The following is a 24,549-nucleotide window of genomic DNA, read 5'->3' on the forward strand; positions in this document are numbered from 1 at the left end:
GCTACATAAGCGTCTGTTTTTAAGTTCACTTTAGCCACATACGCGTGTGTTTTAAGTTGAGTTTAGCCACATAAGCGTCTGTTTTTAAGTTCACTTTAGCCACATACGCGTGTGTTTTAAGTTGAGGTTAGCTACATAAGCATCAGATAGGATTGAGTTTAAGTATATCAATACAATTATGCGCGTATTTTGAGTGGGGTTGAGTGTATATGCGGTTATTTTAGTGAATTTTAGCTATATATTCGTTTATTTTGAGTGGAGTTAAGCTACAAAATCGTGTCTGCTAGTATCAAAGTACTCCTATTCATACAACATGTTTCGACTTTATTAACAGTTCATCACGAAAGTCATTGAGCGTATGTGATAATTCATGAAACTTGATTTTACTTTTACCTCAAAACATATATATATCTGAAAAGATTTTTGTACTTTAAGTTTTCTAATCAAATATTTGCTATTATCCACCAAATATTCAATACCGAACACAGGAAAATTTACGATTTTATCCTAAACAAACAAAATTCGCAGTCACAAGATAAAAGCAAGCAGTCGTAAATATTCCTTAATCCACACAATGTATGATTCTATATCAATGAAATCAATAACACTAGTAGTATTCCCAAGGTCGTACAAAGGATGAGACTCAGTCGCATCTATATAATCAATACTGATTTCACCATTAACTCCAACCTCCCGATACTTCATACATCCAGGTGAGCACCAATATATATTCTCAGTCTTAGACCAGGAATATATGTATCTCTTTTGAAGAGCACTGCGTGCCATCAAGCCGCTCGTTCAAAAGACAATTAATTTATATAGGTTAATATACATATTCATAAAGATGTTATCCCCCCACGCCAAGCTAAAAGGTATGCAGTTTGATATCGCAGTAAGATACTCTTCATTAGTGTTTTTAAACGGAAATATTGCAATTTTTTAAATACCATTTGCTAATTTTTAAAAGCGTTACTAACGTTCCCTGGCCATATGTTGAAGTTGTTTAAAAATAAACGTCCGGTTGACTAAGTGGACGCATTAGCAACATACATGACGTGATCTTACTGATGACGAAATGCCATGACGTCATAATAACGGGATGAAACGCGCTTTTACTAATGTTCCTGAGCATTTCTAAAGATTCGCAAACTAAGGCGTATTTTTTCAAAGCAGGGGGTAGTTTACGTAGTACTACAGGCCTTTTTTCGGAAGCATGGGATAGTGAAGGCGTAATTCCCAACTCCACGTGCATTTACCAAAGTCCGGGCGTATTTTATAATTTTCTGGCGAACTTTCAATCGTTCCGACGTTTTCAAAGATGAGGCGCATTTTCCAACTTTCATGCGTATTGTAATTTTCCAAATTTCATGCGTATTTTCCAAAGTTCTCGCGTATTTTCCAAATTTCATGTGTATTTTCCAAAGAACATGTGTCTTTTCCAAACTTCTCGCGTATTTTGCAAAGTTCATGCGTATTTTTTCAAAATTTCAGGCGTATGTTCCAAAGTTCGGGCCTTTTTTTCTGAAGATCCAACGGCAACTCTCCGAATTCTTGGTTGCATAGAGGTTTGCGCACCAATTCACACGACCTGGTTTGATCGCCTGATCTGCGCGCATGTGAGTATGGTATGTGGTCACCAAGCCGGACAAGTGGGTTTTCTCCGGTTCCTCCCACACCACAAGACCACACTCTCGCGCAACATATTGCCAACGAGAGTGACTTAGTTTAAGCTATCTAAACTTTCATCACAATCGTTGTAAAATAATGAACGTTTAAACTAACTTTCAGAATTCAGATGTTTACTGTGTGTTAAAACGTCCGGGCGCAGATTACAATGTTCAGACGTGTAAGTTCGATCGTAGTTTCCAAAGATTAGGCATTTACCTCAAAGTCTTTTAATAAAGATCGTACGGCTTAAGATCGCAAATATTCTGGCGCATCCTCGTTTCAATAAAAATATGGTAAGGACAATAACCGCATAGATTCTAGGTGTCCCCGAGAGGTCTTAAATCTGCACTCTCACAGATTGAACGTTTTGACAACTTTTTTATTTTTTGTCTTGGAACGAGCCAATTTTTGCGATAATCCATGGAAACCAGTTATATGAGAATGCTGACAAAAAATAAAATCGCAGATATTTATATATATATATAAGTTCAAAAACTGATGTTTAATGCATTTTTCTTAAACCGTTAGTAACGGTTTAAGCCTAAAACATTAATTTTAGAACAGAAATATGAAAATCTACGATCTGATTTTTTGTCAGCAACCTTTTATCATTGGTTTGCAGATATTTATGCAAAAGTTTGCTCTTTCCAAGACAAAAAAGTTGTAAAAACAGTAAATCTGTGAGAGTGCAGCTTTAAAGCTACATTCTCACAGATTGAACGTTTCGACACCTTTCTTTTATTTTTTTGTCTTGGAACGAGCCATTTTTGTTATAATGCAAGGAATCCAGTGATATAAGACAACAAATTCAGATCGCAGGATTTCCTATTTATGATCAAAACTGGCTGTTTTATGCATTTCTCATAAGCGTTAGTAACGCTTTTAGCCATTAATCATTTATTTTCGAACATAAATAAGAAAAAAAACACTGAGATCTAAACTTTTGTCAGCAGTCTTACATCAACGGTTTTCAGATGTTTACGCGAAAATTGGCTCATCGCAAGACAGAAAAACAGTACAAAACAAGTCGTCAAAACAGACAATCGGTGAGAGTGCTGCTTTAAACATCGTAAGGTTTTACCTTATTGAATCGAGACCCAGACACATTCTCCTATGTTCAAACGGCGTGGTCTCCCTAGTTTAAATAGAGTGGTTACAAAGATTGAGGCTTAAAGCTGCACTCTCACAGATTGGCCATTTTAAACCTTTTTGATTTTTTGTCTTTGAAACAGCTATTTTTTGCGTAAATAACTGCAAACCAGTGATATAAGATTGCTGACAAAATATCAGATCGCAGATTTTCATATTTCCGTTCGAAAATTAATGTTTTATGGCTTAAAGCGTTACTAACGGTTTAGGAAAATGCATTAAACAACACTTTTTGAACTTAAATATAAAACTCTGCGATCTATTTTTTCTCGGCAGTTTTAAATAACTGGTTTCCATTGAACTTTGCCAAAATTGACTCATTCCAAGACAAAAAATAAAAAAGTTGTCAAAACCTTCAATCTGCGAGAGTGCATCTTTAAATACGTAGCGTGGTTTCAAAGAGGCTTAATTACCAGTTATCAATTGCTATATCTTATAGGTAAAATGTCAATCTGTGTTCAGAATAAGAATAATAATCATTCTTGTGTCTTTTAGCTATACGCTTCCCACTCCAAAATCTTGATCAGATTACACCATATTAATTGATCCAAGGTCATACAAGCACATTGAATCACGTCTTTTTGCATACAACAGTCTTCTCTATTGTATTTTAGTGTGTGTTCTGGATTTGCTGACAATGGCACAGCTCAAAAAAGTTTTGTTATGCTTAGTCTGCAAAAACAATTAGGTAGATCAGAAAGGTCGGAAACTGTTTGTAAGTGAATCTGCGTTCACAATGAAACTGGTGGCATTTTTGTCTGCTCAAACGTTTAAATTAGAGCGCTCAATAAAAAAAACTCCATAAATGCGTCTTTCCGTAGCAAGAAATTTATCTAAAAAAGAAGAGAAAAATAAGGGGATGGAAACATTCGGTGCAAATAAAATATAGGGTCAGTGCAAAAATTAGGGTCTGTCGGAAAGCAGGCTACAATAGTCTGACAATTCCGTTACTGAAGCGAGATGAACGAATAAGGTCAGTCCTTGGTGCTAGACCACGTTCATGAATTAATTCATAGAGACACTTATAAGAAATAACATTTACATCAAGTGAGTATCTAGGGTCAATCACAGTTGAATGATGATTGATGATTGATTATTAATGATGATGCTGCTGCTGCTGCTGCTGCTGCTGCTGCTGCTGATGCTGCTGCTGCTGCTGCTGCTGCTGCTGATGATGATGATAATGATGATGACGATGAGAATGATGATGATGGTGGTGGTGGTGGTGATGATGATTATGATGATGATGATGATAGTGGTGGTGGTGGTGGTGATGATGATGATGATGATGATGATGATGATGATGATGATGATGATGATGATGATGATGATGATGATGATGGTGGTGGTGGTGGAGGTGGTGGTGTTGATGGTGGTGGTAAAGCATCGCATTTCTATAGTTATTTTCGTTGCAGTTGTCACTTTTGCTACTGTTGCTGTTGCTGCTGCTAGAGTCCTATACGAACCCAGTAAGATTTTTAGCGAAGATTTTTAAAGTAAACACCAGCAGCTTTATCAATGTCACAAGAACGTAAACAATGCATTTATCATACAAATATAATCAATAAACCAGCCACAAGATTTTCAACGTTTAAACAATCAGTTATTGGATACTGTATCTCTCTTCGCCATTCTCCGCTGTTCACATTTATCTAACTAGATAAACAATACACTGAACAAGTTGGCGCGAACATTTGCTTTGTCATGATTTCAGCTTTGTAATTTTATAGGCCAGTAATGAATGATAATTGTGTGTGGTTACAGCGGTGTGTAATAAAAAGGTCAAGGGTTTGTGATCGATTTACTACAATTTAAAATATTAAAGGCGTTCCAAAAGTCAAGGGTCTTTGGTCGATATAATACAACTTAAAATATTAAAGGCGTACCTAATTACAAGGGACTATGGTCGATATACAACTACATATTAAAGTTTTAACCCTTTGGCTGCTGATGGCAATTTTAAAGGCTTTGCAAGCTGTTTGCCAATCAGTCAATATATGCCCAAAGTTTTAAGTAAATTGAAAGAAATTTAGAATAAACCAGACGACATTTTTGAGCAGACGACAATTTACCCAGCATGCAAAGGGTTAATGTCACACATTTTAATGCGTTCGTTTTTGCCCAGACGACAGGTGCCGAGTTTGAAACTTATGCGTCTGCAATCAATTGAAGTTAAAGTTTTGTTAAATGTTTATTGATTGGTCAATATTCATCCAATAATTTCTTTTATCCAGTGATATCATTTTAATGACTGTGCAAGCTAGAGTCAAGTTAATTTGTGAACAACTTATCCAAGATACTAATACCTAAAGTGGGGTGGGGAGGGGTGTGGTGTGGTGGGGTGGGGCGGGGCGGAGCGGGGCGGGGCGGGCCGAGCTAAGCGGAGTGGAGTGGAGTGGAGTTTAAGTAAATTACAAAGAAAATTGAAAAGTAAAGTAACGTAAATGAAGTAAAATACGGTCAAGAACAGTAAACTATATTAATGGTATGTTAAATGGTCCACATCCACAAAAACACTTTTTTAACTACTTTAATGAACATATACATCAATAATCTCATTTATGTTTTTTTCGGGGAAAAGGTAAGAAAGCAATTATCGATGAATACAATAAAAGTAGAACCGTGAGAAAATAGGCTGTTCAATACGTAATTAGTGAAAGAAATTTTAAAAATGTAATTATGCTCACTCCAGTGAGGCGATTTTTCTAATTTCAAATAATTTGTATCCGGTTTGCATACGTTTTAAAAACAAGTGTTTGTATAGTAATAATTGCTAGTTTTGACATTCATAGTTCCAACGCAGTGGCGAGTCCAGGAATTCTTAACTCTGGTGGTGGGGGGGGGGGGGGGGCACAACCGTCAAAAATGGCACTTATAACATCGTCGATGCATATCAACCATTCATTCAAGAATACGTTTATACATCTTATGGAAAACTATTATGTAAATATACCTGCGTTTTTATTGTTAAGGTATCAGTTAAAGGTTCGAGTTGTTTTAAGGTTCAGTTGTCGGCCAACTTGGGGGGGGGGGCACGGGCCCTTGTGCCCACAGCTATATTCGGCACTGAAACCATTCTTGACATGTATATGTTTTCAAAACGTTTCAATGTCATACGTCACATGCTTACCAGTAAAGGAAACTATAATCAGTAAATGTGTCATCGTGTTCGTTCGATCATATTTTCGTATATTTCCGTATATCAATACGGGAATTGCCGAAGTCAGAAATAAAACTGGGCAACATACCTCTCCCTTTTACGAACTTTTAAAATGCCATTAACTTTTAACTTCCGTACAGTTGCGTACATCAATACGGAAATGACCAATGTTAGAAAAATACATGTAGGCGGCAAACGCCCCACCTCCCCCTTTCTTTGAACATAATTCCGTCAACAGTCGTACAGTTCCGTACAGAATACGGAAATTACCGAAGTCAAAAATAAAACTAGGCGACTTACCTCTTCCTTTAACGAACATAATTCCGAACAGAATTCCACACACGAAGCAAATTACCAGCTTTACGGCAATGCAAGCCGTACTTTTATCATTGCAACATGACTGTTGTCCAGATTCCTTGTCCGTTAATTTAACACAGCTATCATCGGATGCAATTGACGGAGATTTATCAAGTTTCGTCCCATTCGGAAGTGACCTCACACTTTTGTCTTTCTCTGACGTCACAAATTGTGGGTTGTTTATATCACTGACTTTGTTCCCGTTTATGTAAGTATCAGCCATTTTCGATTGTGTATCAGTTCGGATATTATCTTTACGTAAGCGGACATTCATCTGAAATTAGAAAGAGACAACAATAAATATCAAATATAAATATTGATTAAAGAAAAATTCTTATTCAAGAAGATTACATGTATATATGTTGTAGTGGTTCAATAATCAAAGAGCTTTACCTTTACACAGTGTGTTGCCTTGTGACGTAACATTTATGACGTAATTCATCACGGGATTAACTACGTCATAAATGCTACTTATGAAGGCAACATTTTGCTTCAAGTGAAGACTTGTGAAAATATAAAACTTTTTTCTACACTATTTTAAATGTAACAAAATTCAGTCTTTTAAAAGTTAAGTCACTGTATTAAAAAGAAGTTTTCCTAAATATATGTTATCCAATCTGGCCGCCCAGTTGCGTAATGCACCAATCATTTGTAAACACGCACCCCCCCCCCCTCCCCAAGTCCGGGGAATAGCGTTCTTTGACTTTCGGTCCAGCCAAGCCCGGGAAAAATCCCAACCTGCGGGGACGAAGTGCTGGTAAAATCCCCGTCAAATGCCCCCGCACCCCAGTGACCCTAGATAAGGCCCAGGCGCGGAAGCAAAACCACAGCATTCACCCGGCACTGCGGGCCACCTGGAAGGTAAAAATACGGCCCATTTTCCCGGTATACCCCCAGACCTGGGTGGGGGGGGGGAGGGGGTAATATTGACTGCTGCATTGCATCTGAAAGTGATGAAGCTGACACATTTCAACGATATAGACTACCAACAAAAAATACCATGAAGGCATTTTTAAAAAGGGCCAAGTTAATTTGAATACCATTTGTTTTAAATGATCATGGCCAGCTGAACGTTTACCCCTAATGTGACTCCCAGATGTGAACTTGACTTTGAAACGAAAGTACATCGTTGGCTCGAACTTCCAGGGACCGGCGAAAATACCTCGAGCTTCGAAATGTTCGAGCTAAGCGGTAAATCTTACCATAAGTATAAATAAATCGGTTTATTCCATTTAATTCGAGCCAACGAGGAATTCGAGCTAAGCGAGTTCGACCCAACGAAGTTTGACAGCTGAAGGAACGTGCTTAAGTTCTCCTGTATGTAAATATGTTCTTATGTAAACTTCATATTGTTGAAATGATACGGTTTACTATTTGAAAAGGTAAAAAAACATCTTAATGTTAAATCTCTATATTATTAAGCGATCATTATTATCATAATAACTGACTCGGTTGGCATCATTCGGATGACTTCAGTTACTGTTGTTACGGGCTAAGAAACACCTTTTAATTTACAGCAGTCGCCCGAAAACTGCCGATTCATTCAGCAATTTCAGTCCATCATAACAACTATGAATGATGAAAGTCAGATAATTTTTGTTTGAAGATTTCGACAATGATTCAGCGGCATTTCATTACTCCATTAAGTCACGTACATACGCAAAAATGTAATTTTAGAACCTTAATATTTGGCGTTCGCTTATCGCTTCAGCAACCATTTCATAAACCGACATACAGCTGCAGTGAGAATTCAAATACTGTAAATATGATTTCAGCGAGTACAAGGTCATACCTATTGTCATCTTTATGACAAACTCAAGTTTAACAATTTGAAATATTACAAATGATTGTTCAGAACACAACACACACAGGGTGAATAGAAAAAAGGCTTAATTGTAGAGGACATCTTTAAGTAGCCTATTGCTCATAAATAGCTGTTTCGTCAAACCATAACTTGCTATCGCTACTACTACTACTACTGCTACTACTGCTACTACTACTGCTACTAATACTGCTGCTGCTGCTGCTGCTACTACTTTTACTACTACAAAAACTGCTGCTGCTGCTTCAACTGCTACTACTGCTGTTGCTACTTCTGCTTCTGCTACCTCTAATGCTTCTGGTGCAGTTGTTGCTTCTCTTCGGCTGCTGCTGCTGTTGTTGATGCTGGAGTTGCTGCTGCTACAGATACTGCTACCTCTGCTACAACAACTGTTACTTCTACTACTGCTGCTACTGCTACTGCTGCTACTACTACTACTACTACTACTACTACTACTACTTCTACTACCACCACTATTACTACTACTACTGCTGCTGCTGCTGCTACTACCACCACCACCACAACCACTACTACTACTACTACTACTGCAGCTGCTGCTGCTGCTGCTACCACCACCACCACCACCACCACCACCACAACCACTACTACTACTACTAAATTTTAATGATATGTAATGGTAACAATGATGTTCATCATTTATAACATAATTATTATATTTCATATAAGTGACATCCGCTTCATTATCGAATAGTAATATCAATATATAATTATAAATTGTGTATACGTTACAAAAGGCGTTTAAGTTAACGTGTTATAAAATAAGTTATGTTTTAAAACCATATTGAAGGGCAGTAATGTCAGGTGCGTTCAGGTTTCCTGGTTCATTGTTTTGGGTGAAAAAAACGTCCTAGATTTGGTGAGTATAACCATTTTTCTTTATGTTAAAACGATATTTTTTAGAAACGACCTTGTGCACCGAATGAAGAGCAATTGCTTATTTACGTTGACGCTTGTGTCAGATGAAAAGCATGGCCGTATTAAAATATCTCGTAAAAACAACGCACGTTCTCACTATGCTTACCGACTCACTCAGTGCATTCACTCAATGGTCGGAGTTTTACACAACTAATTTATGTTATTTAGCCTGCTAGATATGAAGTGAAATAAAATTCACAATTTTGGCTTCTAATTTTCAATCATAATGAACGTAGGACATTTCTTTACAAATATCATTTCCGTTTTCCTGTAATAATGCATTTTCTGCATTAGGCAAATTTATTGTTTAGTTTCTGGGCCACTATATTTTATTTTATTACCTTCATGTTTTTATCAATTATTTGCCCAAAACAGACAATAATAAATAAACGAACAATTGCATACGGTGTTTAAGTATTTCAAATGATGCTATATTCGGGACACCGTTACGCGACCTAAATGCAGTGATATGTCTGCCGCATACTGTATGCGGCGCCGCATACTGTATGCGGCGGCGTGGTGCCTCCATCATCGCACTGTATACCGCACTGTTTCAGAACCCTTCATATTACAAGAGTTAATCTATCATTTTCAGCCGGTATTCAACGTTCAGTAATATGTTCATTCATGGCCATATTTTCGCACCTTTCATTGTGATGGCCAATGGCGTTACTGTATATCATTGTTATTATAATAATACATTTATTTATAGAATATTTAATAATTATATAAATAGACTGAATAAGCAATAAACGGAAGGCATAAAAATAATTCTAAATCGCTTATATAAGGCAATTAACTCATTTTTGAAGAATTGTCATTCCAGAATAGAGCTCTTAAAATATAATACTATAACATGTAGTTTTTTTTTTTTGTAACACTGCAGGAAGCAAAATAAATACTTTGTAATTTCCTTACAACATTGCTTACTGTGGACTGGACAAATGGCTTATAACATTCCTTATTGTGAACTGGATATTTGGCTTAAAACATTGCTTACTGTCGATTTGACATTCGGCTTAAAACATTGCTAATTGTGAACTGGAAATTCGGCTTATAGCATTGCTTACTTAGGACTGGACATTCGGCTTATAACATTGCTTACTGTGGACTGGACATTCGGCTTATAACATTGCTTACTGTGGACGGGACATTCGGCTTATAACAATGCTTACTGTGAACTGGACATTCGGCTTATAACATTACTTACTGTGGACTGGACATTCGGTTTATAACATTGCTCACTGTGGACTGAACATTCGGCTTATAACATTGCTCACTGTGTACTGGACATTCGGCCTATAACATTGCTTACTGTTGACTGGACATTTGGCTTATAACATTTCTTACTGTGGACTGGAAATTCGGCTTATAACATTGCTTACTGAGGACTGGACATTCGGCTTATAACATTGCTTACTGAGGACTGGACATTCGGCTTATAACATTGCTCACTGAGGACTGGATATTCGGTTTATAACATTGCTCACTGTGGACTGAACATTCGACTTATAACATTGCTTACTGTGGACTATACATTCGGCTTATAACATTGCATAATGTGAAGTGGACCTTCGGTTTATAACATTGCTTACTGTTGGCGGGGCATTCGGCTTATAACATTGCTTACTGTGGACTGGACAAATGGCTTATAACATTCCTTATTGTGAACTGGATATTTGGCTTAAAACATTGCTTACTGTGGACTTGACATTCCGCTTAAAACATTGCTAATTGTGAACTGGAAATTCGGCTTATAGCATTGCTTACTTAGGACTGGACATTCGGCATATAACATTGCTTACTGTGGACTGGACATTCGGCTTATAACATTGCTTACTGTGGACTGGACATTCGGCTTATAACATTGCATAATGTGAAGTGGACCTTCGGTTTATAACATTGCTTACTGTTGGCGGGACATTCGGCTTATAACATTGCTTAATGTGGACTGGACAAATGGCTTATAACATTCCTCATTGTGAACTGGATATTTGGCTTAAAACATTGCTAATTGTGAACTGGAAATTCGGCTTATAGCATTGCTTACTTAGGACTGGACAGTCGGCTTATAACATTGCTTACTGTGGACTGAACATTCGGCTTATAACTTTGCTTAGGTGGACTGGACATTCGGCTTATAACATTGCATAATGTGAAGTGGACATTCGGTTTATATTATTGCTTACTGTTGGCGGGACATTCTGCTTATAACATTGCTTACTGTGGACTGGACAAATGGCTTATAACATTCCTTATTGTGAACTGGATATTTGGCTTAAAACATTGCTTACTGTCGATTTGACATTCGGCTTAAAACATTGCTAATTGTGAACTGGAAATTCGGCTTATAGCATTGCTTACTTAGGACTGGACATTCGGCTTATAACATTGCTTACTGTGGACTGGACATTCGGCTTATAACATTGCTTACTGTGGACGGGACATTCGGCTTATAACAATGCTTACTGTGAACTGGACATTCGGCTTATAACATTACTTACTGTGGACTGGACATTCAGTTTATAACATTGCTCACTGTGGACTGAACATTCGGCTTATTACATTGCTCACTGTGTACTGGACATTCCGCCTATAACATTGCCTACTGTTGACTGGACATTTAGCTTATAACATTTCTTACTGTGGACTGGAAATTCGGCTTATAACATTGCTTACTGAGGACTGGACATTCGGCTTATAACATTGCTTACTGAGGACTGGACATTCGGCTTATAACATTGCTCACTGAGGACTGGACATTCGGTTTATAACATTGCTCACTGTGGACTGAACATTCGGCTTATAACATTGCTTACTGTGGACTGGACATTCGGCTTATAACATTGCATAATGTGAAGTGGACCTTCGGTTTATAACATTGCTTACTGTTCGCGGGACATTCGGCTTATAACATTGCTTACTGTGGACTGGACAAATGGCTTATAACATTCCTCATTGTGAACTGGATATTTGGCTTAAAACATTGCTTACTATGGACTTGACATTCCGCTTAAAACATTGCTAATTGTGAACTGGAAATTCGGCTTATAGCATTGCTTACTTAGGACTGGACATTCGGCTTATAACATTGCTTACAGTGGACTGGACATTCCGCTTATAACATTGCTTACTGTGGACGGGCCATTCGGCTTATAACAATGCTTACTGTGAACTGGACATTCGGCTTATAACATTACTTACAGTGGACTGGACATTCGGCTTATAACATTGCTTATTGTCAATTGGACATTAGGTTTATAACATTGCTTTTTGTGAACTGGACATTCGGCTTTATAACATTGTTTACTGTGGACTGGACATTACTGTAGACTGGTCATTCGGCTTATAGCATTGCCTACTGTGGACTGGACATTCGGCTTATAGGATTGCTCCCTGTGGACTGGAAATTACTGAAGACCGAACATTCGGCTTATAACATTGCCTACTGTGGAATGGACATTCGGCTTATAACATTCCTTATTGTGAACTGGACATTCGGCTTATAACATTGCTCATTGTGTACTGAACATTCGGCTTATAACATTGCTAACTGTGTACTGGACATTGCTTACTGTGGACTGGAAATTCGGCTTATAACATTGCTAACTGAGGACTGGACATTCGGCTGATAACATTGCTTACTGAGGACTGGACATTCGGTTTATAACATTGCTCACTGTGGACTGAACATTCGGCTTATAACATTGCTTACTGTGGACTGGACATTCGGCTTATAACATTGCATAATGTGAAGTGGACCTTCGGTTTATAACATTGCTTACTGTTCGCGGGACATTCGGCTTATAACATTGCTTACTGTGGACTGGACAAATGGCTTATAACATTCCTCATTGTGAACTGGATATTTGGCTTAAAACATTGCTTACTATGGACTTGACATTCCGCTTAAAACATTGCTAATTGTGAACTGGAAATTCGGCTTATAGCATTGCTTACTTAGGACTGGACATTCGGCTTATAACATTGCTTACAGTGGACTGGACATTCCGCTTATAACATTGCTTACTGTGGACGGGCCATTCGGCTTATAACAATGCTTACTGTGAACTGGACATTCGGCTTATAACATTACTTACAGTGGACTGGACATTCGGCTTATAACATTGCTTATTGTCAATTGGACATTAGGTTTATAACATTGCTTTTTGTGAACTGGACATTCGGCTTTATAACATTGTTTACTGTGGACTGGACATTACTGTAGACTGGTCATTCGGCTTATAGCATTGCCTACTGTGGACTGGACATTCGGCTTATAGGATTGCTCCCTGTGGACTGGAAATTACTGAAGACCGAACATTCGGCTTATAACATTGCCTACTGTGGAATGGACATTCGGCTTATAACATTCCTTATTGTGAACTGGAAATTCGGCTTATAACATTGCTCATTGTGTACTGAACATTCGGCTTATAACATTGCTAACTCTGTACTGGACATTCGGCCTATAACATTGCTTACTGTTGACTGGACATTCGGCTTATAACATTGCTTACTGTGGACTGGAAATTCGGCTTATAACATTGCTAACTGAGGACTGGACATTCGGCTGATAACATTGCTTACTGAGGACTGGACATTCGCTTATAACATTGCTTTCTGAGGACTGGGCATTCGGCTTATTTCATTGCTTACTCTGGACTGGACATTCGGCTTATAACATTGCTTACTGTGGACTAGACAATTGGCTTATAACATTGCTCACTGAGGACTGAACATTCGGTTTATAACATTGCTCACTGTGGACTGAACATTCGGCTTATAACATTGCTCACTGTGGACTGGACATTTGGCTTATAACATTGCTTATTGTGGACTGGACATTCGGCTTATAACATTGCTCACTGAGGACTGGACATTCGGCTTATAACATTGCTCACTGAGGACTGGACATTCGGCTTATAATAATGCTTACTGTGGACGGGACATTCGGCTTATAATATTGCTCACTGAGGACGGGACATTCGGCTTATAACATTGCTTACTGTGGACGGGACATTTGGCTTTTAAAATTGCTAATTGATGACTGGACATTGGACCTACAAATTTGCTTACTGTAAACAAGACATGGGGATTATAACATTGATTTCTTGGAAAGAAATTGGCTTCGACAACTGTTCACTACGAACAAGAAGTAGGTTTTAAAGCATTGGTTACTGTGAACAAGAAATTGGATCTATGCTTCCTGCGTATTATGGGCTAAACATTCCCCTTTCGGGAGGATTTTCAATGATTCCTTAAGGTCCAATACTAAATACTTTTTAGTTCCAGGTTTTTTTTTAGAAAACAAATGAATCGAGCCTTCGTAAAAAAATGCATCGTACAATAAAATTGTTCCAATACTTGGTATTTACTCATTTGTTTTGAGTACGCACACAAAAAGGATAAATATAATTTTTAAGATAAAAATAACAGATCTTAAGATGCCATATTCATTTATATTCATAATAATTAATTACACCGCTGATAGGAAATGATTTGAAATATTTTACATACCTGAATCAATATAGCATAATTTGAAACTGTATTAAGACACTTATTTTAATTATTAAAATGACATGCAAGTTGTTACTTATGCATTTATTCTGCTATATCATTTCTATCATATATGATTTATTTTTGTTTGAATAAAACTACGAAGGCAATGGTATGACGTGCTTAGGCAAAAAAAATGGTTTGGTTAGGGTTACATCCTTTTCAAAAACAGGTAGGGTAGGTAGGCTTTTTTATTTATTTTTTATTAGGCTAAGTTGCAAAAACGTTATTTTCATCACAGAATGCTGTTAAAGTTATCTTCTGTTCAAAGCTTTCAAGGTTTTAAACTACATATTGAAACACACACTTAAAAAAAAAGAAAAAAAATGTTTTTTTTTATTTATTTATTTGTTTTAATAACAACTGGCTTGAGAAATGGTAGGGTCGGCGTATGTTTCGTAGGTAGGGTCAGGTAACCCGAACCAAATGTATTTTTTGAGGCCTACCAAAAGTGAATATTATAGTATATTATGAGTTTTATATCCGCCAATGAGTTGATTCATTCCTCCAAAATAATATCGGAAAAGAAAACCGATGTCAAAGTAGACTTACGTATTTAAGGCGACTTCAATCAATTGCTAGATTTTCATCCTCGCCCGCCCCCTCATTTATTCCACCGCCCCTTAAATGTATTGACTGAAATAAAACTGTTAAACTGGGGTCTGTATATGCGTATCGGACCGGTACTGTCCGGATACGGCGTTTATTCATGCCTACGTTTTCGATATATAACATTTTAATGTCAAAAAGGATCATTTTTCGTATTCGTGATTCGTCCACACCAATGTATATATCGTTCCTTATGCAATAAGAAAGACCATGAACACATATTCAACAGTGAAACAGAAGATAGAAATTATATAAAAATGCCCCCCCCCCCCCAAAAAAAAAAAAAAAAAAATAAATAAATAAAAAATAAAAAATAGCCCACAAAAACAAACCGACCCTCATTTAAAAAAATGGATGGAAATCTAGCAATTAATTCAACCTGTCCGAACCAGTGTACCTCATGAAATGATCGCTATTTGTGACCAGATATTTATCCGTTTTGTTCTTTCGTCCGTATTTTTGTTAAAAATGTACTTAAATCTTCACTTCAGACCAAACCATGACACACATTCCTGTAGTGTTAAGGCTGGCTTCTTAATAAGGCGTAAAAATGTGTTTCCACTAACCCGACCGACTTCATTTTTTTCATTCTTATCCTACATTTTAATGTGCAGAAGGGTGATTTTTTTCGTAATTTCCTAAAAATGTGCATTTTTGGAATAAACATGATAACATTTGACCATTTTATCTTTATAACTTTCTACAAAAGAAATATTCCCTGATAAAGGACGATTTGTACAGAATCCCGGTTCTCAAAAAAATAAAAAATAAATAAAAACAAGAGATGTTTGTCAAACATTATGCCTCCCCTGAGCGCCATGTTGTCAGGATTATATGGACAATTGAATGAAATATGCATGGACCGAAATGACAGCAGATTTGTTGCTGTTTTAAGATTATGACCATTAAAGTGTGAGGATAAAGTGTGTTATGACCGTCATGACCTTTGACTCTATGAACTCAAAATCACGAGTCATTAGCTGGTCACCAGAAACCTAAATGTCAAGTTTGAGGGCCATGGGTGCAGGCATTGTCAAGTTATCAAAAGACAAGTTTTTTTCGTTCAAGGTCACTGTGACCTTGACCTTTGACCCGATGACCCCTTAAATCATAAGGGGTCATCTACAAGTCAGATGCAACTCCAAGTCAAGTTTGGAGGCCATGGGTTCAGGCATTGTTGAGTTATCACTCGGACAACCTTTTACCATTCAAGATCACTGTGACCTTGACCTTTGGCTCTATGAATCCTAAAATCAATAATGGTGATCTACTGGTCAGGCTTAACATCCATGTCAAGTTTAATGATCATAGGTTCAGGCATTGTCGAGATATCATTGGGGGAAGATTTGTTAACTTTTTTGCATTAAAGGTTACTGTGACATTGACCTTGGCCTGATGACCCCCAAAGTCGATAGGGGTCATCTACTTGGCAGGCCCAACCTTCATGTCAAGTTTAATGACCATAGGTCCAAGAATTGTCGAGTTTGCTTTCAAGGTCACTGTGACCTTGACCTTTGACCCCTTAAATCAATAGGGGTCATCTACTGGTCAGGCCCAACCTCCATGTCCAGTTTGAGGTCCATGGGTGCAGGCATTGTTGAGTTATCACTTGGACAACCTTTTATCATTCAAGGTCACTGTGACCTTAACCTTTGGCCCAATGACCCCTAAAATTAATAGGGACAATCTTCTGGCCAGGCTCAACCTCCAAATCAAGTTTGAGGGCCATGGGTGCAGCCATTGTCAAGTTATCACTCGGATAACCTTTTACCATTCCAGGTCACTGTGACCTTGACCTTTGGCCCAATGACCCCTTAAATCAATAGGGACCATCTTCTGGCCAGGCCCAACCTCCAAGTCAAGTTTGACGGCCATGGGTGCAGGCATTGTCGAGTTATCACTCGGACAACCTTTTACCATTCCAGGTCACTGTGACCTTGACCTTTGGCCAGATGACCCCCAAAAACCATAGGGGTCATCTCCTGGTCAGGCCAATTCTCCAAGTCAAGTTTGAGGGCCATGGGGGCAGGCATTGTTGAGTTATCAATCGGACAACTTTTTACCATTCAAGGTCACTCTGACCTTGACCTTTGGCCCAATGACCCCCCAAAACAATAGGGGTCATCTACTGGTCAGGCCCAACCTCCAAGTCAAGTTTGAGGGCCATGGGTGCAGGCATTGTCACGTTATCACTCGGACAACCTTTTACCATTCAAGTTCACTGTGACCTTGACCTTTGACCTGGTGACCCCCAAAAACAATAGGGGTCATCTACTGGTCAGGCCCAACCTCCATGTCAAGTTTGAGTGCCATGGGTGCAGGCATTGTTGAGTTATCACTCGGACAAGCTTTAAAATTATTTTACCATTAAAGGTCACTGTGACCTTGACCTTTGACCCGATGACCCCCAAAATCAATAGGGGTCATCTACTGGTCAGGCCCAACCTTCATGTGAAGTTTGATGACCATACGTCCAGGAATTGTAGAGTTATCACTCGGACAAGCTTTGGTCTACCGACGGACTGACCGACCGACCGACCGACCGACATACCGACATGCCTGTGCAAAGCAATATACCCCTCTTCTTCGAAGGGGGGCATAAAAATATAAAAATATGCCTACCTACCTACCCTATTTTTTGGAGATGTAAGTGAAAACAAAGAACGTTTTGTTTGGCCTTATCGAGGTCATCAGATCGTATTCTTCATGAGTTTATCATGACAATAATCAGATAAAACCCTGTTCAACAAAAACTACTCAAAAAAGTTTGGATAACCGGTAACTTATAGTTTTATCATCTTGACAAAATTTGCTGAATATTGAAAATTAAATTAATGAAAGAAAATCAAATAGGTTGCATTATCTTTTATTTCAAAGAAATATTACAGATTAAAGCTGCACTCCCACAGATTGAACGTTTTGACAACCTTTTATTTTTTTGTCTTGAAACGAGCCATTTTTTGCGAAAATCCATGGAAACCAGATATATAAGACTGCTGACAAAAAATAGATCGCAGATTTTTATATTAAATTTCAAAAATTGATGTTTTATGCATTTTTCTTAAACCGTTAGTTTAAGCCACAAAACATTAATTTTCAAACGGAAATATGAAAATCTGCGATCTGATCTTTTGTCAGCAATCTTATATCACTGGTTTGCAGATATGTACGCAAACAATTGCTCTTTCCTAGACAAAAAATAAAAAAAAAGTTGTAAAAATGGTTAATCTGTGAGAGTGCAGCTTTTAAGCTGATTGTAATAATTTACACAGCTAAACCGGTTTCAACTTCACGCATCAGTAATTTCCTTGAACAATACAATACAAAACAATACTATAAAAATTACAAACTCACTGCGTAGGAAATTCTAATCGATTTAATTGCAGCATTTAAAACAACTAGATACCACAAAAGAAATCTGTTTCGTAGCGAAGATATAGCTGCGGTCGCATAAACAACAAAAATATTTATTTTTTTACATTCTTTCAAAGAAAAATAGGTGCGGAAAAACTATGCAACAACGTATCAATTTGGTGTGGCATAATCAGTGCAATGAAGCAACATGAATTAAATGTATTTGTTTTCTATTTTGTGAATGTTTTAGTACTTTTGTGAGGAAAGCGATTTTTTTATTGTGGAAGGGCCCCACTTTCGGCCTCCTTTAAGTTATTAAGAACTACTGCGTTCCTATAGCTAACACTCATTGTAACAATAATTTGACTCTGTTATTTTTCATTTTCAACGTCATTTTTGTAAAAATAAAAATCCTTTCTGAACATTTTAGATTTTTTTTTTCATTTTATCATAATAATTAACCGATTGAACATTCTGTTATTTTTCTCTTGTAAACCACGCATTTTCCATTGGACGGGTATATAATATATAATTCATATGTCCACATGATACTCGTTTTATCATGGATTCATGCAATAAAACCGGATTTTTTTTTTAATCAAAGAACTCCAAACAAATAACAAACATATGAAAGCTAATGATATATTGTCCCTAGTTAATTAGTTGCTCTATGTTTTGCGAAATAGAAATGATACATTACGGCTTCAAGAAATTAAATAATTGTTCGTCGGATTTACCGCAACGCTTTTTTCCAAAATGCAAAAAAGTACTTTTATCTATCTGTTTGCATCAAAACCTAAATTTTGCGGAAAAAGACAATTCTTTTCGTAGTTTTTCTTAAAACGTTTACAAAAAAAATGTGTTTTTTGGTGTGTTTTTTTAATTAAAAGTATTAAAGCCTGTTTATAAAAAAAGAGCTTTGTTCGAAAAAGTAAATTTTCAAATGGACGGCAAATTTCATCATCCTCGGCGGAAACGGAAGTCGAAAACATGAGAATATCAACAATAACCAATCGGAAACAAAAACAACATTTTCTATGAAAGAACGTATTTGCCAAACTGTCTGTACTGTGTGTTTAAGAAATGCAGATGGTGCATAATGTCATGAAACTGAACCTAAAACCAGGTTGATTAAGACCAAATGTTTAAGCAGTTAATGTCGTGGTAAATTATTGTCATTCATTTCGGATATGTTGAGTTTTCGGAAATCATTTTGCGGTTCGATTTAGCATAACTACCAAAAAATTAAATTCCATTTTATTTCATGAGGCAAACCTAAAAATGAAATTATAGGCCCGCTGACATCAGAAAGAATGATTGTATTAAGCAATTTCATAATAATGTCAACAAGACAAGAAATTCTATGGGCAAATAAAAAAGTACATAAGAACTTGTCCATGATTCAAACGCTGGACACAAAATTGAGACCAAACTCTGGACACAATATTAAGATCAAACTCTGGACACAATAATAAGATCAAACTCTGGACAGACACAATATTAAGACTAAACTCAGGATACAATATTAAGACTAAACTCAGGACACAATATTAAGACTAAACTCAGGACACAATATTAAGACTAAACTCAGGATACAATATTAAGACTAAACTCAGGATACAATATTAAGACTCAACTCAGGACACAATATTAAGACTAAACTCAGGACACAATATTCAGATCAAACTCAGGACACAATATTAAGACTAAACTCAGGACACAATATTCAGATCAAACTCAGGACACAATATTAAGATCAAACTATGGACACAATATTAAGATCAAACTATGGACACAATAATAAGATCACACTCTGGACACAATATTAAGATCAAACTCAGGACACAATATTAAGATCAAACTCAGGACACAATATTAAGATCAAACTCAGGACACAATATTAAGATCAAACTCAGGACATACTATTAAGATCAAACCCAGGACACAATATTCAGATCAAATTCAGGACACAATATTAAGATCAAACTCAGGACACAATATTAAGATCAAACTCAGGACACACTATTAAGATCAAACTCAGGACACAATATTAAGATCAAACTCAGGACACAATATTAAGATCAAACTATGGACACAATAATAAGATCACACTCAGGACACAATATTAAGATCAAATTCAGGACACAATATTAAGACTAAACTCTGGACACAATATCTAGATCAAATTATGGACACAATAATAAGATCACACTCTGGACACAATATTAAGATCAAACTATGGACACAATAATAAGATCAAACTATGGACACAATAATAAGATCACACTCAGGATACAATATTAAGATCAAACTATGGACACAATAATAAGATCACACTCAGGACACAATATTAAGATCAAACTATGGACACAATAATAAGATCACACTCTGGACACAATCTTAAAACAGTTGACCTTTGGTACTCTACTTTTGACTCTTGAGGAAAAATGTTGTGTTATCAATATAAGCTTTTGACATATCGATTGTTAAGTGGCATGTTAAAGAAGAAGATTATTCGGTTTTGTAACAATGTTCAGATTACATGTCCTCGTGTCCTGGGTCTTTCGCATCGACTTCTGGTGCACAAATATATATCTTTCCTTAATGTCAACTTCTCCATGTGTTTCTAAGGGCGTTTTTGTTGATACCAAACCAGTTTCAGTTTTGGTGTCAATGGTTTCAGCAGTTTCGAACTCGGTTTTGATAGTTTGGCTTGAAGTAACAAATGCATGGTTTTGTGTACAGTTTAAACAACATGGCGGAGCTACTACATGTAGCCATTATGTTCAATTATAAATATAACCTTTATCATTTAGCTCATTTGCCCATTGTAAGGCATTGTTATCAAAGGGATTGAGTTTCAACAAACGTGGTTGATCACTTTCCGCCATGTTGGTTTCAAAGTAAACTAGTTTTCGGATGGAACGAACCGATGAAACCGCCTCCGGTAGGGGTTTCAATAGTTTCGAAACCGGTTTCGGTTTTCGTTAAAAAAAACCGATAAAACTGGTTTTGGTTTTATTTGAAACTGTAACAACAAATGCACAGTTCGTGAAACCGAAATAAAACCGAATTACCAACAAAAACGCCCTTAGTGTGTTACAACGTTGAGAACGTAATTTTTCAGCCAATGAAATCCCAGATAGACAATCATTAAGTACAAGACTCAATCATTAAGAATGTCAACTTTCGCGGGTGTTGAAGGGATCGCCTACTGCCACTCATCCGATACACATTCCCTACGTCAGATTTTGCGTTGTCAATGTATCCGCCAATGAGGTTGTTATCTAAGTCAGTTAGATGACCTGGCCCCAATTTCTCGAAACTTCTTAAGTCCCTTATAACAATTCAATTCAATTCAATTCAATATTTTATTGCCTCCAATAATGAAGATAGGAAAATACATATGTAATACACGAAACACATACAAAGGGATTTGGTGAATAAACATGATTAAGCTAAGCTCACAATTTTAGTTTTTTAATAATTAGCATAATTTCTTACTCTTTAAGTGTTTTTATACTTTCGATAGGAATTATATTTATGATAATAACAATCAATCGTTTTTCATTCAACAAGATTCATGTAAAGTTTGTTTTTGGGCTTTTGAAATAAGCTACTTAAGCCTGTAAAGCTGAAGAAGTTTCGAGAAATTGGGGCAGGAGAAGTAATTTCTTAATGATTAAAAAGGGCTCGTTCGCTACGCTCACTCCGTCCATTTTTAATCATTAAGAATCAACTTTATGTCATCTTACTATTACATAAAATATGATACAAAGTGGTGTGATCTTTTGTATACAAGAAAACAATACAATTTCTGACGTATGCTTTCAATTTCAATGGCACTGTTTATGTAAAACTACTGCTATTGTGATTTGATTTCATGCTGTACCTGTATAAATAATGATAATATGCTAACAGAACTGCATACCTCAGAGTGAAAAATGCATGAAATATGTGAAGGTAAATAATAAATACAACTTTTCGCTCGCCTTCAGAATGCGGTTTTCATTTTTTTTTTAATCGCCGTTTTCCGCCTTTGTATAGCTTTGAAATTCGAAAACAAAGTATTAAAAAAATATCGCACTATGATCGCCCAATTTTTGTTTTTTGAAAATCCGAAGAATGGAAAAATAGAAGATTAATTTGGTGTGGATTAATGGCGCACAATATTTGTTGATGCAAAATATAAAAAAAAGCATTTGATTTATGAACAGATACAAAAGAATAAGCCTTTATCATTTTTTTTAATTAATAGCCACGTGCTTTAATGAGCGCAAATATACTTCGCTTATATATTTTTATCTGAACACAAATCTTATGCCTTTTTGTTTTGATCCTTACAGTGAAATGAGTTAATCGTGATAATGCATTAAAATTCAAAATTTATTCATAAACTGATTTAAAATATTGTGCGCATTTAAACTGCAAACGATTTTTTTTGTAAATAATGCATCTGTATTTTAAGGTTAATTGAACATGAAAAGTTAGATTGCCGGGAGTGTTTAAAACAATGCATACACTAAGCGAAATAATCATAAAACTGTTAAAAAATTACCAATTCAAAATTCTTTTCTTCATTATCCACAACGAACAGACACATTTAAATAAAACTTCAACATGAATAGCTAGTTATAAATCAAAATACCCACGTTTCTAAGCGAATGTTGTCCAATTTAGCCACGTGATTTAAAATCCACTCGCACATGCGCACTGAATATTTTCTTCACGCACTCACGGCAGTCCAGTCATTTATATGTTCCAAAAATAGCTCCCTTTAACACAAATTTCATATTAAGACACTGCCAAATTTTACCCGACCCAAATGACACAAAAACCTATTCTTCGTCTGCTCCGGTGTTCTGATATATCTACAATCAGCGTTTTGAGTTGAAGATAGTTGAAACCCGATACACTAAAAGTTTAAATACACAATATTGAATTTAACACATGGTAGATATTATTCAATGATACGAGAGGACCGGCTTAAATTTCGCAATGTCATGTTTACACTATTTAGGGCAGTTAAATCACGTTCATTTTCACTGTGCTATGACTGTCACTTTTATAGTGTATTCACCTTTACATTGCACGGGCTATTCTTTACAAGCGGATAGGTGGACTGATTCTATTGTTTTGAACTACATTGTTTGCATTATACTTATTTATGACTGTCTTTGTGAGGTTTAAAATTCATACCCCTTGGAATACTGCGCCTAAATTTGTACTCTACGAAATAATACACATCCGTACATAAATACGAAATTCGGAATCTGACATTGTTTTAATGTTTAATATTTTTTAATATATTATTATTATTCTTCTTTCTCTTTCTTTATTTCTTTCTTTCACTCTTTCTTTCTCTTTCTTTCTTTCTTTCTTTCTTTCTTTCTTTCTTTCTTTCTTTCTTTCTTTCTTTCTTTCTTACCAAGTACTCGTTTAAATCCTATTCATCACTACGTACCAGAAAAGGCTGTTGTTTTCAAATCGACTAGTATGACTGAATTGTTTGATTTGTAAGCCGACAAACAAAAAAATATCAGAAGACTTTCAAGAGTATTGCTAGAAATTAGCATATCAACGATACAGGTGAAAATGCAGGCTTGTTTCCTAAGAAATGTAATTGTTGTTCTTAAAATATGAGTTTCATTTAATGTTGCGTTGATATACGGGGTTGTTTCTTGAGCTGCTGGACAAGCATCAATGCCATGGAAACGTCCTTGGACTTGTACTAAATCTTTTAAGGATATGCACAGTGTACTTGATGTAAGCAGTTGCTGTAGTAATGCATCACCTTTTCTACGATTTTTACCTAGAAAATGTGCCGTAGAAAATGTCATTCTTGTTCTTTAAATATGATAGAGTATAAGTATCACTTAATTTTGGCTTGATGTTCGGGCTAGTTTCTTGAAATGTGCAGTGCACACGGCCCTTG

The 24,549-nt window shown here is 36.5% G+C and overlaps 1 protein-coding gene across 4 annotated transcripts in view; it reads right to left on the reverse strand.

Annotated features, from left to right (window-relative positions):
* Positions 1-24,549, reverse strand: part of LOC128221041 (UPF0394 inner membrane protein YeeE-like) — a 57,553-nt gene that overhangs the window by 21,034 nt on the left and 11,970 nt on the right. For 2 of the 4 annotated variants that reach the window (XM_052929448.1, XM_052929447.1), the window contains exon 3: positions 6,278-6,608. In XM_052929448.1, the coding sequence (XP_052785408.1) occupies positions 6,278-6,608 (331 nt within the window). Of the gene's footprint in view, positions 1-6,277; positions 6,609-23,172; positions 23,642-24,549 lie in introns of those variants that run through there. The other 2 variants (XM_052929445.1, XM_052929446.1) reach the window with 2 other exon arrangements.

The sequence above is a fragment of the Mya arenaria genome, chromosome 16, assembly GCF_026914265.1.
Source record: "Mya arenaria isolate MELC-2E11 chromosome 16, ASM2691426v1".
In the NCBI taxonomy this organism is placed as follows: Eukaryota; Metazoa; Mollusca; class Bivalvia; order Myida; family Myidae; genus Mya; species Mya arenaria.